Source organism: Oncorhynchus mykiss, chromosome 8 (assembly GCF_013265735.2).
Source record: "Oncorhynchus mykiss isolate Arlee chromosome 8, USDA_OmykA_1.1, whole genome shotgun sequence".
Taxonomy (NCBI): domain Eukaryota; kingdom Metazoa; phylum Chordata; class Actinopteri; order Salmoniformes; family Salmonidae; genus Oncorhynchus; species Oncorhynchus mykiss.
In genome coordinates, this window is record NC_048572.1 from 65,483,329 (window position 1) to 65,501,605 (window position 18,277).

General features: G+C 40.8%; 1 protein-coding gene across 1 annotated transcript; it reads right to left on the bottom strand.

Moving 5' to 3' along the window:
* Positions 1-331: 331 nt before the first annotated feature.
* shhb (sonic hedgehog signaling molecule b) lies at positions 332-3,148 on the bottom strand. The gene is made up of 3 exons (XM_021613343.2): positions 2,693-3,148; positions 1,692-1,953; positions 332-1,314 (listed from the first exon to the last, which is right to left on the bottom strand). Exons 1-3 carry the CDS (start codon positions 2,999-3,001, stop codon positions 638-640), a joined length of 1,248 nt encoding a protein of 415 aa, XP_021469018.1. The 5' UTR covers positions 3,002-3,148; the 3' UTR covers positions 332-637.
* Between the last annotated feature and the right edge of the window lie 15,129 nt (positions 3,149-18,277).

The window sequence follows — 18,277 nt, forward strand, 5'->3', positions numbered from 1 at the left end:
AGGCACAGACATATTTCTGACAGTGCCCAATTCTGAGTGGACAGAAGTTAAGATGCATATAGTGATATTGAATTCTAAACAATTCTTAATCTGAAACGTATTTGGCAAAATAAGCCTAATGCAGGCTATTATATTAAAGACTTACAAAGTTTGTTGCACTTTCTGAATAAGTCTAATCGTTTTTAGTCGGCTATGGCATTTATGGGTTTACAACCACAAAGGCACTTCTTTCATATGATTACTAATTTCAATGTTGCTGAACCATGTCCATTTTAGAAAACGAAATGTGAGAATGTTGGCTATTTGTTCAGGTTGACATGCAGGCTACATGTTTCAGTGTATAAAAACATAATTTATTGAGGCAACACTATGTTCATCCAAGAAAATATAACAGTCAATTCACATTTGCACATTTGCACATAACGATCATCAACATTTTTTCTCAAATGTTTAGAAATAAATTATTCACAGATTGTTCACACTATCCTAGACGACTAAATTTGACTGGTTCTTGATAGGAGGAAAACAAGAGAATAAATAAGAATATACATGTATGGCTCCAGTGCCCAAAAGTATTTCCATCTTTAAGAGCATTCATTTGTGTCTTTGAAATTGACAAATAAAAACGACTAAAGTCTCAGCTTTGGGACATTCCTAGAGGATGAAAGGAGTTTATGTCCAGCAGCAATGTCCCTATGTGGTATAGAATGTCTGAGTACCAGTGTATTCCATCTCTCTGACGTATGTCCTCGCGCTTTTTGACTAGATCTGTGAAGGACATCAACGCGTGCCCCAACCTGACTGGCGCAAAGGCCCAGTGCGCCCATTTGTGGTCCTCGATTACCGCGTAACAGCTCGCCAAAACATGGTCAACTATGATGGTCCCTTGTGAGGTTACTGGGGCATAAGATCCCTCGTATTCTTCCACGTAAATCCTTTCCACAGTGACTGCCTTCAGGTGGTCTACGGCCTCATCCACAACAAACACCTGTTGCCCAGGTTTTACATTACTGGCAAACACTGCAGTCATATCGTCATCCGTAACGTTACTGGTGATGAAGACCAGGTGAGCCGGGGTCAGTCTTAACTTTCGGTTGGGCTTCTCTGTTTCAAAAACATAAAATTCGCGTTTTGACACTGGATCTTTGTCCAAGAACATGAGGAAATCGCTGGACACAATATTTCCTTCTATGTCTGCCGCTAACACCTTGTCGCCCACCTCCAGTTCTTTTACCAGCTTGCTTCGACCATCCTCGAGGAGAACTGAGGCAGATCCAGGGAAGCAGCCACCCGACTTTGCAGCAACTGAATTTTCTGGAGAAGAGCAGACAATAAGGAGTAAATAAATAAATACTTTGGACCAAGTCACTATTGCCATACAATTCTAAATGTAAACTGAATGACCTGGACAAATATAGGGCTTACTGATCTAACAAATGGGACAGGACAGTTGACATTGCAACATGGGTCACAAGTATTGTCTTATAACTGTGTAATAACAAGGGACTGCACTAGGCCTATCGAACAAACCCTAACAAATAAATTGTTTTCTTGACATAGCAACGTGCGTAATAAACAGTGCATGAACGGTTGAGGAAGTCATTTATACTCTTTTTTTTACATTTTAAATTTATATACAAATATATTATTATTATTGTTATTACTATTAATTGTTCGTTCGTTGTGTTTACCTGCTTTCACAGAACAATGAATATGGGCTTTGGATTCATAATTGACCCAGTCGAATCCTGCCTCCACCGCGAGCCGGGATAGCATTCCATATTTGCTCTTATCTCTGTCAGAGGTGGTGATATCCACAGCCCTTCCTTCATAGTGTAAAGATTCTTCGAAATGGTGTCCATCCTCGTCCCAGCCTTCTGTCACGCGCAGCTTCACTCCCGGCCATTGATTCATGACTGAAATAGCCAAAGAGTTCAGTTTGTCCTTACATCTCTGAAAAGCATAAATAGATAATTGAGATGTCAGGAAACACAAGGGGTTAAATTGGAGGAATACACACACACACACACACACACACGTATATAGCATGCAACTAAAGACATGGCTTTATTGATTGTATATAGACGCATCTGTTCCAATATATGTTTTTATTTATGTGCATTTTTCGATTTGAAAAGAAACGAATAAACATTTTAGAAATGTTATAGATGGTTATGGATTATCGAGTGACGCTGCTAATCTAAATTAATTAATTATCCCTAGTCGATCTCTCTCTCCCTCTCTCTCTCTCTCTCTCTCTCTCTCTCTCTCTCTCGCTCTGCGCTTGTGTGTGTGAAAGAGAGAGATAGAGAGGGATGGGGGGGGGGGGGGTCCATAATACAAGTTTATCATAGCCTAATATTAACTGTCTAGAACCAGCCCCTGTAATAAGTGGTAGCAGTCGTGCGCATGGCATCCATAACGACTTGTCTTAATTTTCATGCTCTGATAAACCCAACTGGAGACACAGGGTAGAACTGTCCATAGACAAAAAGAGTCCGATATGGTGCACAGTTTGTTTGAAATTGCTTAAAATCTATATTATACATAGGTTTGCATAGTAACCATAAAGGCAAATCATAAATATTGAACAACTGTCACTTCAAATTGAGCGTCATTCATTGTTCTCGTGCCAAATTATCACTCAGGACCCACAATATACATCTTCATGCGCTTTCTCACTATAACCTACCTGTGTCATAAGTCTGTCAGCATTAGTGTTTTCCTCATCTTTGAAAATAATGTCAGGATTGTAGTTTGGTGTCAGGTCTTTAAATCTTTCAGAGTTCCTTGTGATCTTCCCTTCGTATTTGCCACTGGCCCCAAGGGTTTTCTCCGCCACGTTGGGAATGAACTGCTTGTAAGCCAAAGGCTTTAGTTTTTTCGGATGTCTTTGTTTTCCATATCCCTTGCCTGGACCACAGGCCAACCCAGCGGATGCTAGGAACAGGCAGATGAATCCCACGAGCGCAATTCTTATCAGTATAAGCATCACGTCCATTGGATTAATTGTATTGAGGTCCCTGTTGTGTAGGCTGGCTATATCCTCTCACTTATCTCGCAGTCTCTCACACTCTACCCTGTATCAGTGTCCTCGTTTTTCTCTCTACTCTAGTAGGCTATCAAACGACCGCTACCAAAGCAGGTGCCGTAATGACAGTTTGATGTCGCTGCCCTCAGAGCACATTGGAGCTGTGTTACTGCTGCTGCTTCAGAAAACCAGTCCAGACGCATATGAATGGGTTTCCTCCATTCTGTTCTATACTAGTGCTCTATATTAATGATAGCTCATCAATGTATATCAAATAAAGAACGTGATTGGCTCCACTTGACAAACCGTTTTTTCTCCATGCTATTCAAATAGCAGGTTTGACAGTGTCAATCAGCCACTTATTAACAGTAATTCCTGAAACGTTTACTTACTTTCTTTTTGAGAAATGTATATTTCAATATTTCACATGTGTCTGTATTTCCTTGTAATCCTAAGAAGTGGCATGCAGGCTAGTCAAAGAAAACATTTGTTTTAGTGCTGGTCTGGAATAAATGTCTGCATACACTTTAGCTCTGCAGGACCAAGGTTGATGGCCATACAATTTAAAACACATGAACTGTAGACTTAATGGTCTGGATATGAATGTCTATGCAGGTTAGTTGCACCAAGATGGTATGCAATTCACAATACGTTAAGCTAAGGAGGGTGTGAAGTGAGGGAGACAGTAAGAGGATGCGTCCCAAAATGGCACCATATTCCCTATATAGTACACTACTTTTGACCACAGAGCCCTGGTCAAAAGTAGTGCATTATATAGGGAATAGGGTGGCATTTGGGACGTGGACAGAATGTTCCTCAATGGGGATTAACATGTAGGAGAGTTTATTTCTATCTCCTATTCTCTCGCCAGAGAGAAAGTTTTTTTCCCTGCTGCTGGACTACTGTGCCTATCACCACCAGTCTTCACATGGCAAGCATCTGTAGTCTAGGGCCAGCTGAACTCTATGGGTCAGCAACTGCCCTTCCACTAATGATATCTGCTAATTGCAGTGTGACAGTAGAATAAGTGAATGGGATTTCTATGATCATCTCTATGTGGTTGACATTTCAGAAGTGTTCTTGCCTCCAAGTTGAAGTGTGTGAAATAATAAGCCCCACGTCATTTTCTCACATGTAGTGGATTTGTTGAACAGTGTACTTTTTGCCCCTTGTCCCATTGCTGACATTTGCTTGGTCGTGGTTTGCATTGATTGCAGAAAAATGGCATGAAAGTGAGTAAAAACTCACCCACTTGTCACATTACAGAGCAAGACCCTCACAGGAACTGCACTCAATATACAGAAATGTGTTCATGAGTAGTGCAAAATGTGGTTTAGCAGTGCAAATCAGGAAATGGCTACAAGGTGAATACATTTGGCTGCATGTTAAGGCCATAGAGTAGTACCGGCAGGCCTACATACTTCTATTAATAAAAAAAACTATCCAATAGCAGCAAGGCATTGTATTACTGAAACACACAATATATAACACACTGTAATATCTCAGTAATTCTCAATTACATGGTGTTTATGTTTTTTATTCAAGTGGCAAGGACATAATTTGAGGCAATTAAGAGTCAGAACTCCGGAATGAATTGTTAAAATGTTTGGATTAGAATTAACATTGAGATGCTAATCCTGATCCTAAAACTATGTTAAGAGTCTTAGAAGGACTCAAAATACTCAAACCGTAATATTTTCAAATGGGGACACTCTTTGCTATACTGGTGGTGGTACATAAAAACACATGGGAAGAAGGTCAAATAAAATAAATGTAAGAATTGAGTGCAAGGATCTCAAGCATTCTAGGTTGGATTCTGCCTATGGAATCAATATAATGGTTGGGGACATTTCCCTTATACCATGACATCCTACAGACACATACAGTTCCTTGGTCATTCAAACTCAAGTCTACCTTATAAAAGTCTTTTAGCATGAGGTAAGTCATACTACATTCTTGTCGCCACTGTTGGCACTAAAAACACAGATGAAATCAATCTCGATAAAAGATTAAAGAGGACAGCCTCAATTTGTCGGAGCATGGACTCTACACGGTGTCGAAAGCAGTCCACAGGGATACTGGCCCATGTTGACTCCAATGATTCCCATGGTTGTGTCAAATTGGCTGGATGTCCTTTGGGTGGTGGACTATTCTTGATACACACAGGAAACTGTACCATATCCTGGTCAAAGGCACTTAAATATTTTGTCTTACCCATTCACCCTCTAAAGGGCGCAATCGATATCTCAAATGTCTCAAGACTTAAAAATCCTTCTTTAACCCGTCTCCTCCCCATAATCCAAACTGATTGAAGTGGATTTAACAAGTGACATCAATAAGGGATCATAGCTTTCACCTGGATTCACCTGGAGTTTATGTCATGGAGAGAGCAGGTGTTCATAATATTTTGTACACTCAGTGTATAATCCCTCATGTACATTGCTCTAAAGACTGGATTGCATTTAATTGTAACCATGGGCCCAAAAATTGAAATATGAAAGACTGGGATTGTCATACTGTAGGTCTACTACAGTAGGTTGGTCTGTATCGTAGTTGGTTTGTTGGCAGATGAGACATACAAGACCCACTTAGATGTGGGTTCTCCAAAGCTGCTCCAACTGGGTGAAAATACAATTTAGGAACAGACTACAACCCAAATGGAACTACTACAGATGTCGGATTTTAAATTGAGCCAGTTTGATACAGCAGGAAAACAGCAAACTGTGAAATTACAAAAGTATCCTTAAAATATCCTGGCAATTTATCAGTAATCAACTGATCATGTTTTGAAACTACTTCATCCTTTCTTTTAGTTAAGTGTAGAATTCCACAGTGTCTGTAACCCTTATTAACAGGTCAAAAATGTTAAGCTGTTTCCATGTTGTTTTTTCCTTCCTTCACCATAATCCTGTATCCAAATGAAAGTGCAAGTGCTTGAATATGCTCAATAACCAAAATACATTCTTATGCATTGGTAGATTGACACTAGCATCTCCAGCTTCGAACATCTAATTAACAATTTCTCCCTATCTAGTTGACTAATATCTCTAATTTTTCACTTCAGTGCTAAATTGCCCACTGGGAGAGAGAAAGGTTGAGCTGCTGCAAACATGTAGTCTTTTTGTTAGGCAATAAAAAAGGCTTAGAGACCATTTGTGTCACCAGGAAATCCGAGTCGTTCTTTTCAATTAGCAGAACAACATGTGAGTGAATGGTCTTCCTGAGGTCAGTCTACATCTGTCCTGGGGGTGAGTCCAAAATGGCACCTTATTCCCCAGTAGTGCACTATAAAGGGAATAGGGTGCCATTTGGGATGTAACCCGGGTCACATGTGATGTGGCCCTTGGTGGAAAAACATCCTTCTCTTGTCCATTATTTTACAATCTCATTACTTAGCAAGATAATAAGAATTGTTCCAAATTAATGGTAACCTCTTTGAGTGACACAGCATTGTGCTTTTTTTTAGGCCTTTTTGACTTACAGGTGGGTCATTTGAACATTTTTTTGTATTGTAGTATTTGTAAAGAAATCCTTCTCACTCAAGTCTCAACCCACTGGGCATAGATTCAACATCCATTCCACGTTGGTTCAACTTAATTTAATTGAAATGACGTGGAAACAATGTTAGTTCAACCAGTGTGTGCCCAGTGGCAATAGTCCTGAGTGGTTCTGGATGCATATCAAATGCTTCGATACCCTTTCTGGCTGTTCCTTTCTCATTTCATCCTCATGTTGTCCTTTTCCAAGCAAATTAATGTTCAGAACCATTCATCCAAGCCAACTGCAATTAAGAGAGGAGACATTGAAGTACTATTTTCATCAATCAGAACTTGGGTCTGTGGTTAGATCGAACAGTCTATTGCTATAGCAACCACTCTTTGCCATGGAGGAAAGTGGCAGGCAATTCCGCAAGGTGAAGGAAAAGACCATTGTGAGGTGGGTAGGATAGACAGAATCAATAAGGCAAAGGATAATGAAGATTAACTGTGACTTCAGCCTTCCTCTGAGAGATGTCTCCACCTGAACCACAGATAAGGCAAATAGAAAGTGTATGTTCAGTTGTCTTTTAGTCTAGGTAAGTTGTTCCCAACCGGGGTACTAGGACACCTAGGGGTACTTGACCTATTCATAGGGGGTACTGCAGAAGACTCATGAGACAATAGACCTACTGGTAAAGTGCACATGATGGGGTACTTCAAGGGTGCTCCGGGAAGAGCGAAATTCAGTTGGTGGTACAGTAACCGAAAAGGTTGGGAACTACTGATCAAGGTGATATGTGAAAATTATGCCGAAGAGCCTATTACAACAACTAATCCCTTTGAAATCGGCCTATGTGACATCGATAAGTCAGAAACACTTATTTTAATGTCAAAATTGACACAAAGTAGTCGGAGTGTAATGTCAAAGTGGGACAAAAATATAAATATTTAAAAAAGGAAAATAAAACACTAATATACAGTGGGGCAAAAAAGTATTTAGTCAGCCACCAATTGTGCAAGTTCTCCCACTTAAAAAGATGAGAGAGGCCTGCAATTTTCATCATAGGTACACTTCAACTATGACAGACAAAATTATTTTAAAAACTGCAGAAAATCACATTGTAGGATTTTTAATGAATTTATTTGCAAATTATGGTGGAAAATTAATATTTGGTCAATAACAAAAGTTTATCTCAATACTTTGTTATATACCCTTTGTTGGCAATGACAGAGGTCAAACGTTTTCTGTAAGTCTTCACAAGATTTTCACACACTGTTGCTGGTATTTTGGCCCATTCCTCCATGCAGATCTCCTCTAGAGCAGTGATGTTTTGGGGCTGTTGCTGGGCAACACAGACTTTCAACTCCCTCCAAAGATTTTCTATGGGGTTGAGATCTGGAGACTGGCTAGGCCACTCCAGGACCTTGAAATGCTTCTTACGAAGCCACTCCTTTGTTGCCCGGGCAGTGTGTTTGGGATCATTGTCATGCTGAAAGACCCAGCCACGTTTTATCTTCAATGCCCTTGCTGATGGAAGGAGGTTTTCACTCAAAATATCACGATACATGGCCCCATTTATTCTTTCCTTTACACAGATCAGTTGTCCTGGTCCCTTTGCAGAAAAACAATCCCAAAGCATGATGTTTCCACCCCCATGCTTCACAGTAGGTATGGTGTTCTTTGGATGCAACTCAGCATTCTTTGTCCTCCAAACACGACGAGTTGAGTTTTTACCAAAAAGTTATATTTTGGTTTCATCTGACCATATGACATTCTCCCAATCTTTTTCTGGATCATCCAAATGCTCTCTAGCAAACTTCAGACGGGCCTGGACATGTACTGGCTTAAAAAGGTGGACACGTCTGGCACTGCAGGATTTGAGTCCCTGGCGGCGTAGTGTGTTACTGATGGTAGGCTTTGTTACTTTGGTCCCAGCTCTCTGCAGGTCATTCACTAGGTCCCCCCGTGTGGTTCTGGGATTTTTGCTCACCGTTCTTGTGATCATTTTGACCCCACAGGGTGAGATCTTGCATGGATCCCCAGATCGATGGAGATTATCAGTGGTCTTGTATGTCTTCCATTTCCTAATAATTGCTCCCACAGTTGATTTCTTCAAACCAAACTGCTTACCTATTGCAGATTCAGTCTTCCCAGCCTGGTGCAGGTCTACAATTTTGTTTCTGCTGTCCTTTGACAGCTCTTTGGTCTTGGCCATAGTGGAGTTTGGAGTGTGACTGTTTGAGGTTGTGGACAGGTGTCTTTTATACTGATAACAAGTTCAAACAGGTGCCATTAATACAGGTAATGAGTGGAGGACAGAGGAGACACTTAAAGAAGAAGTTACAGGTCTGTGAGAGCCAGAAATCTTGCTTGTTTGTAGGTGACCAAATACTTATTTTCCACCATAATTTGCAAATAAATTCATTAAAAATCCTACAATGTGATTTTCAGGATTTTCTTTTCTCATTTTGTCTGTCATAGTTGAAGTGTACCTATGATGACAATTACAGGCCTCTCTCTCATCTTTTTAAGTGGGAGAACTTGCACAATTGGTGGCTGACTAAATACTTTTTTGCCCCACTGTATCTTGTAACTAGGGCACTTAGGAACATTCATTGTCGTGTTGGTAAGCCACTTCAGTCTATTTTCTACCATGTATTTTAAGTAATTGTCATGCTGAAAGGTGAATTTGTCTCCCAGTGTCTGTTGGAAAACAGACTGAACCAAGTTTTCATCTAGGATTTTGCCTGTGCTTAGCTTTATTCATTTTTATCCTAAAAAACTCCCTGGTCCTTGCCGATAACAAGAATACCCATAACGTGATGCAGCCACCACCATGCTTGAAAATATGTGGTACTGAGTGGTACTCAGTGATGTGTTGTGTTGGATTTGCCCCAAACAAATGCCTTGTATTCAGGACGAAAAGTTAATATCTTTATTTTATTTTATTGGCTTATTGCAAACAGGATGCACGTTTTGGAATATTTTTGTTCTGTACAAGGCTTCCGTATTTTCACTCCGTCATTTACGTTAGTATTGTGAAGTAACTAAAATGTTGTTGATCCATCCTCAGTTATCTCCTATTACAGCCATTAAACTCTGTAATGGTTTTAAAATCACCATTGGCCTCATGGTGGAATCCCTGTGTGGTTTTCTTTCTCTTCAGGCAAAGTGAGTTAGGAAGAAAAGGGCGCCTGTATCTTTGTGGTGACTGGGTGTATTGATACACCATCCAAAGTGTAATTAATAACTGCACCATGCTCAAAGGGATATTCTTTTTTCTACCAAGATGCCTTTCTTTGCCAACCATTGGAAAACCTCCCTGGTCTTTGTGGTTGAAGCTGTGCTTGAAATTCACTGCTGACTAAGGGACCTTACAGAAAATTGTATGTGTGGGGTACAGAGATGAGGTAGTCATTTAAAACTCATGTTAAACACTGTTATTGCACACATAGTGAGTCCATGTAATTTATTATGTGACTTGTTAAGCACATTTTTACTCTGAACTTATTTAGGCTTGCCGTAACAAAAGGGCTGAATACTAATTGCTTTGAGTTTTTTATTAATTTGTAAGCATTCCTAAAAACATAATTCCACTTTGACATTATAGGGTATTGTGTGTAGATCATTGACACAAAATCTAAATTTAATCCATTTTTAATTCAGGCTGTAACACAACATAATGTGGAAAAAGTCAAGGTTTGTGAATACTTTCTGAAATATTAGGATGCTGCCATGTAGGCTGTTTCATATGTAAGGCTCCTTGCAGACAGCCTACTGTACAAGGCAGAATCCAGATTTCTAAGCATCTGGCTGTTATTGGAACTGATCAGCCTGCCAGGAATAAAAGATCAGATATGCATCTGCCTATAAAGCACGTTGACAGCTAATCTGCCTACAAGGAGCCTTACCTATAAAACAGCCTACAAGGCAGCACCCTGACTTATCAGCAACTGAGGCTGAAATTGAATCTGATCAGCCTGTCAGAAATGGAGCTCACCCACAGTAAATGTAAATGTTATCTACAAAACATGGTGTCCCTTATAATTATACACATTTCAGTTATGCAAGCTAACAAGACTACCGACTACCGAGCTTGCGAGCTAGCTCACAAGACTAGCCAAGTTAGCTGCGTTGTTCCTTGCATGTGATTGGCTGTGGTCTTAGGGGCAGACTGGGAGACAGGGTTGACTCTCGGGCTTCGTTCAGGGCTTACATGCCCAAGAGAACATTGCAACGCAGCCACAGGGCTCCTTAATGAGGTGGTTATTGTGCAGCTGAACAAATGAATGAAATGTGTGGTACTTTTGATTATCCCGTGATCTCGATAAAACAACTTTTATAATGTCGTGGTCACAAGAAAATAATCTTGGGATCTCGACAAAATAACTTTTGTTATGCAGTGATCATGAGATAAATAAGTTGTGATCTCAACATAACAAGGGAATTGATTTATTTATTCATGTGTCTGTCTGGACCTCCGTACAAACCAACCCAGGGTCACAGAGAATTACGTCACAGTTGGTTGCATAGTGTAACGGTGTCATCAGCCTGAATATAATCCAATCTGGAGCCAGTCAGTCTACATCTGTAAAGCCTAGAATTAACTTCCAGATGAGATTACCTTATTTCTCGAGCTATGTTAATAATTGAGGGACGATGACAATTGTTGACCCTGTTTTTCTGTTCGACCAAGTGCACAGTTGGGTGCCAGACTGATCCCCTGATCATGAAGGGATGCCGGGAACTACCAGAAGGAGCAAAGGTGGGCAACATAACATGTCCAGAAATGTGATTGCAATGGTTTTGCGACATCCAAAAATAATTTTGTTCAGTGTTCACTTGCTATTTTCACAGCTTGTCAGACAAGACCTCAGAATAAAAGTGTGTCATGCGACACAAGTACAGTTGTGAAACCTCCTCTGTTGTTGCCATTCTCCCTCGACTCCTATGAAAGGACATACCATCATAGGAGTTGAGGGAGACTGGCACCAGTTATCCTGAGCTAACCACGAGCTAGGCCCATATACAGTGCCTTGCGAAAGTATTCGGCCCCCTTGAACTTTGAGACCTTTTGCCACATTTCAGGCTTCAAACATAAAGATATAAAACTGTATTTTTTTGTGAAGAATCAACAACAAGTGGGACACAATCATGAAGTGGAACGACAGTTATTGGATATTTCTAACTTTTTTAACAAATCAAAAACTGAAAAATTGGGCGTGCAAAATTATTCAGCCCCCCCCCCCCCCCCCCCCCCCCGCCACCCCCGCTTCTCATTCACTCAAATCTAGATAGCTGATTTTCTGAAAGAGCTGCAAAATCTGGACCCCTACAAATCAGCTGGGCTAGACAATCTGGACCGTCTTTCTAAAATTATCTGCCGCAATTGTTGCAACCCCTATTACTAGCCTGTTCAACCTCTCTTTTGTATCGTCTGAGATCCCTAAAGATTGGAAAGCTTTCGACTCTGTCAATCACCGCATTCGTAACGGACGATTCAACAGCCTTGGTTTCTTAAATGACTGCCTTGCCTGGTTCACCAACTACTTCTCAGATAGAGTTCAGTTTGTCAAATCAGAGGGCCTGTTGTTAGGACCTCTGGTAGTCTCTATGGAGGTTCCGCAGGGTTCAATTCTCGGGCCGACTCTTTTCTCTGTATACATCAATGATGTCGTTCTTGCTGCTGGTGATTCTCTGATCCACCTCTATGCAGATGACACCATTCTGTATACTTCTGGCCCTTCTTTGGACACTGTGTTAACAAACCTCCAGACGAGCTTCAATGCCATACAACAATCCTTCTGTGGCCTCCAACTGCTCTTAAATGCGAGTAAAACTAAATGCATGCTTTTCAACCAACCACTGCCCGCACCCACCCACCCGCCCGACTAGCATCTCTACTTTGGACGGTTCTAACTTAAAATATGAGGACAAATACAAATACCTAGGTGTCTGGTTAGACTGTAAACTCTCCTTCCAGACTCACAATAAGCATCTCCAATCCAAAATTAAATCTAGAATCGGCTTCCTATTTTGCAACAAAGCCTTTTTTACTCACGCTGCCAAACCTACCCCCGTAAAACTGACTATCTTATCAATCCTTGACTTCAGTGATGTCATTTACAAAATAGCCTCCAACACTCTACTCAGCAAATTGGGTGTAGTCTATCACAGTGCCATCCGTTTTGTCACCAAAGCCCCATATACTACTCACCACTGCAAACTGTATGCTTTCGTTGGCTGGCCCTCGCTTCATATTCGTCGCCAAACCCACTGACTCCAGGTCATCTATAAGTCTTTGCTAGGTAAGCCCCGCATTATCTTAGCTCACTGGTCACCATAGCAACACCCACCCCGTAGCATGTGCTCCAGCAGGTTTATTTCTCTGGTCAGCCCTAAAGCCAACTCCTTCTTTTGCTGCCTTTTCTTCCAGTTGTCTGCTGCCAATGACTGGAACGAATTGCAAAAATCACTGATGCTGGAGACTTATATCTCCCTCACTAACTTTTAGCATCAGCTGTTAGAGCAGCTTACCGATCACTGCACCTGTACACAGCCCATCTGTTAATAGCCCACATAACTACCTCATCCCCATATTGTCATTTATTTTTGCTCTTTTGCACCCAGTATCTCTACTTGCACATCATCCTCTGCACATCTATCACTCCAGTGTTTAATTTCTAAATTGTAATTATTTCACCACTATGGCCTATTTCTTGCCTTACCTCCCTAATCTTACTACATTTGCACACAATGTATATAGATTTTTCTATTGTGTTAGTGACTGTACGTTTGTTTATCCCATGTGTAAACTCTGTATTGTTGCTTTTGTCGCACTGCTTTGCTTTATCTTGGCCAGGTCGCAGTTGTAAATGAGAACTTCTCAACTGGCCTACCTGGTTAAATAAAGGTGAAATAAAATGTGAAATTACAATAAAATCATGACACCTCTGATCTTTACCCGAGTTAATGCCCTGATGACACAGACAGGTTAATCAACAACGGCAGGTAATGTATGTTATGTGAAATGTTCCAAGCAGATACAGTGCCTTGCGAAAGTATTCGGCCCCCTTGAACTTTGCGACCTTTTGCCACATTTCAGGCTTCAAACATAAAGATATAAAACTGTATTTTTTTGTGAAGAATCAACAACAAGTGGGACACAATCATGAAGTGGAACGACATTAATTGGATATTTCAAACTTTTTTAACAAATCAAAAACTGAAAAATTGGGCGTGCAAAATTGTTCAGCCCCCTTAAGTTAATACTTTGTAGCGCCACCTTTTGCTGCGATTACAGCTGTAAGTCACTTGGGGTATGTCTCTATCAGTTTTGCACATCGAGAGACTGACATTTTTTCCCATTCCTCCTTGCAAAACAGCTCGAGCTCAGTGAGGTTGGATGGAGAGCATTTGTGAACAGCAGTTTTCAGTTCTTTCCACAGATTCTCGATTGGATTCAGGTCTGGACTTTGACTTGGCCATTCTAACACCTGGATATGTTTATTTTTGAACCATTCCATTGTAGATTTTGCTTTATGTTTTGGATCATTGTCTTGTTGGAAGACAAATCTCCGTCCCAGTCTCAGGTCTTTTGCAGACTCCATCAGGTTTACTTCCAGAATGGTCCTGTATTTGGCTCCATCCATCTTCCCATCAATTTTAACCATCTTCCCTGTCCCTGCTGAAGAAAAGCAGGCCCAAACCATGATGCTGCCACCACCATGTTTGACAGTGGGGATGTTGTGTTCAGCTGTGTTGCTTTTACGCCAAACATAACGTTTTGCATTGTTGCCAAAAAGTTCAATTTTGGTTTCATCTGACCAGAGCACCTTCTTCCACATGTTTGGTGTGTCTCCCAGGTGGCTTGTGGCAAACGTTAAATTACACTTTTTATGGATATCTTAAAGAAATGGCTTTCTTCTTGCCACTCTTCCATAAAGGCCAGATTTGTGCAATATACGACTGATTGTTGTCCTATGGACAGAGTCTCCCACCTCAGCTGTAGATCTCTGCAGTTCATCCAGATTGATCATGGGCCTCTTGGCTGCATCTCTGATCAGTCTTCTCCTTGTATGAGCTGAAAGTTTAGAGGGACGGCCAGGTCTTGGTAGATTTGCAGTGGTCTGATACTCCTTCCATTTCAATATTATCGCTTGCACAGTGCTCCTTGGGATGTTTAAAGCTTGGGAAATCTTTTTGTATCCAAATCCGGCTTTAAACTTCTTCACAACAGTATATCGGACCTGCCTGGTGTGTTCCTTGTTCTTCATGATGCTCTCTGCGCTTTTAACGGACCTCTGAGACTATCACAGTGCAGGTGCATTTATACGGAGACTTGATTACACACAGGTGGATTGTATTTATCATCATTAGTCATTTAGGTCAACATTGGATCATTCAGAGATCCTCACTGAACTTCTGGAGAGTGTTTGCTGCAATGAAAGTAAAGGGGCTGAATAATTTTGCACGCCCAATTTTTCAGTTTTTGATTTGTTAAAAAAGTTTGAAATATCCAATAAATGTCGTTCCACTTCATGATTGTGTCCCACTTGTTGTTGATTCTTCACAAAAAAAATACAGTTTTATATCTTTATGTTTGAAGCCTGAAATGTGGCAAAAGGTCGCAAAGTTCAAGGGGGCCGAATACTTTCGCAAGGCACTGTACGTTCACTGTGGGCATGACATCATCGATGCACTTATTGATGAAGCCAGAGACTGATGTGATGTACTCCTCATTGCCATCGGAAGAATCCCAGAACATATTCCAGTCTGTGCTAGCAAAACAGTCCTGTAGCTTAGTATCTGCGTCATCTGACCACTTCTTTATTAATAGACTCACTGGTGCTTCCTGCTTTAGTGTTTGCTTGTAAGCAGGAATCAGGATGATAGAATTGTGGTCCGATTTGCCAAATGGAAGGCGAGGGAGAGTTTTTTACATTTCTCTGTGTGTAGAGTAAAGGTGGTCTAGAGATTGTTCCCTCTGGTTGCGCATTGAACATGCTGGTAGAAATGAGGTAAGACAGATTTAAGTTTCCCTGCATCAAAGTCCCCGGCCACTAGGAGCGCCACCTCCGGATAAGCTTTTTCCTGTTTGCTTATGGCCTTATACAGCTCATTGAGTGCTGACTTAGTGCCTGCATTGGTTTGTGGTGGTAAATAGACAGTTACGAAAAATATAGATGAAAACTCTCTTGGTAATAGTGTGGTCTACAGCTTATCATGAGATACTCTACCACAGGCGAGCAAAACCTTGAGACTTCCTTAATATTAGATTTCGTGCACCAGCTGTTGTTTGCAAATATACACAGACAGCCTCCCTTGACTTACCGGAGGCAGTTGTATTTTATCCATGTCGTCGTTCAGCCATGACTCAGTGAAACATAGGATATTACAGTTGTTGATATAAATACAAGTAGTGATGAAGTCAATCTCTTCTCCACTTTGAGCCAGGAGAGAATGACATGCATATTATTAATGTTAGCTTTCCTCTCTGTGTACAGCCAAGGGCCAGCCGGGCTGCCCTGTTCTGAGCCAATTGCCATTTTCCCAAGTCCCTTTTTGTGGCACCTGACCACACAACTGAATAGTAGTCCAGGTACGACAAAACTAGGGCCGGTAGGACCGTGTCTTGTTGATAGTGCTGTTAAGAAGGTAGAGCAGCGCTTTATTATGGACAGACTTCTCCCCATCTTAGTTGAGGTTTAGGGTTTAGTGAATGATTTGTCCCAAATACAGTGCTTTTAGTTTTGAAATATTTAGGACTAACTTATTCCTTGCCACCCATTCTGAAACTAACTGCAGCGCTTTGTTAAGTGTTGCAGTCATTTCAGTCGCTGTAGTAGCTGACGTGTATGGTGTTGAGTCATCCGCATACATAGACATACTGGCTTTACTCAAAGTCAGTGGCATGTTGTTAGTAAAGTGGCCTAGACTGCTGCCATGGGGAATTCCTGATTCTACCTGGATTATGTTGGAGAGGCTTCCATTAAAGAACACCCTTTTTGTTCTGTTAGACTGACTTGCCTGGTTAAATAAAGGTTAAATTAAAAAAAGACAGGTAACTTTATCCACAATATAGCAGGCGGTGTTCACATTTAAGGATATCTGAAGTGAAATAGAAAGGTCAACGCAGTGATCAGGTTGGTTCCCCCAGGCTAATCATAGCCACCATTGATAATATGTAATCAGTGCTCTGTGTGTGTGTGTGTGTGTGTGTGTGTGTGTGTGTGTGTGTGCGTGTGCGCGTGTGTGCATGTGCCCGTGTGTGTCTGTGCGTGTATGTGACTGACAAGTATTTTTGATGAGGGGCCAGGAGCTGATCTACGCTGCTTTGCCCATCAATGGAGCTCTGGCAAAGAATTCACGTCCAGCCTCACTTCTTGCCTGTGCACCAACAATCTTCATTTTTGGTCTCAATCAAAGGTTCAGGTTAGGTATAAGGTTAGCAGAGTGGTTAGGGTTAGGGTTAATTTTAAAATCACATTATATGATGAATAATTTAAGAAATAAGCATAGTTTACGACTTTGTGGCTGTGGTAACTAGTGACGAATCTCCAAAACGCCCCATGCCCAAAGCCGGACAACACGTTCCTTCATATCTGCTGAACCAAACACGATAACACAGAAAAGGTCATGTCTATGTTTTGATGGTCAAGGATCACAATGGTGCCAAGCACAACACCATAAACAGTTCAAATTATTATATAATGGTGATCGAGGGTAAGCCATAGATTAAGAAATCCAATTACATCGTTGTTTCTGACAATGTACACAACATAATGTTTTTTAAATATTATATTGTTGGAAAGTGAATCTAATGCTGGAAAGTGAATCTCAATTTGGGGGTAATGCCATCAACCATCTTTGAATAAACCATTTTTTATTCTGCATCACCAAAAACGTACGGAGTCAGCCATTGACACCAAACTAAAGAAGGAGCAAGCAGGATTCTGAACTTCCCAATTCTCACTTCATAGACTTCAAGGCTTTTGGTAGTATACATGGTGACATTCTTGAAGATCTTGAGATCCGATTGAGTACAGTTGAAGTCGGAAGTTTACATACACCGTAGCCAAAGACATTTAAACTCAGTTTTTTCACATTTCCTGACATTTAATCCTAGTAAAAATTCAGTTAGGATCACCACTTTATTTTAAGAATGTGAAATGTCAGAATAATTTTTATTTAATTTATTTTTATTTCACCTTTATTTAACCAGGTAGGCAAGTTGAGAACAAGTTCTCACATACAATTGCGAACTGGCCAAGATAAAGCAAAGCAGCTTGACACATACAACAACACAGAGTTACACATGGAGTAAAACAAACATACAGTCAATAATACAGTAGAAAAATAAGTCCATCTACGATGTGAGCAAATGAGGTGAGAAGGGAGGTAAAGGCAAAAAAAGGACATGGTGGCAAAGTAAATACAATATAGCAATTAAAACACTGGAATGGTAGATTTGCAGTGGAAGAATGTGCAAAGTAGAAATAAAAATAATGGGGTGCAAAATAAATAAATAAATACAGTAGGGGAAGAGGTAGTTGTTTGGGCTAAATTATAGATGGGCTATGTACAGGTGCATATGGTGTATAGGTGTATATGTGAACTGCTCTGACAGCTGGTGCTTAAAGCTAGTGAGGGAGATAAGTGTTTCCAGTGTTTCCAGTTTCAGAGATTTTTGTAGTTCGTACAGAGAACTGTAAGGAGAGGCGGCCAAAGGAAGAATTGGTTTTGGGGGTGACCAGAGAGATATAC

What these genes read in the sequence shown, in the direction of transcription:
- shhb (XM_021613343.2), bottom strand. Translation starts at nt 3,001, where the DNA reads ATGGACGTGATGCTTATACTGATAAGAATTGCGCTCGTGGGATTCATC. An exon ending in CTGACAGACTTATGACACAG is followed by an intron (nt 1,954 to 2,692) that starts GTAGGTTATAGT and finishes TATGCTTTTCAG; the next exon opens with AGATGTAAGGACAAACTGAA. An exon ending in TCATTGTTCTGTGAAAGCAG is followed by an intron (nt 1,315 to 1,691) that starts GTAAACACAACG and finishes GCTCTTCTCCAG; the next exon opens with AAAATTCAGTTGCTGCAAAG.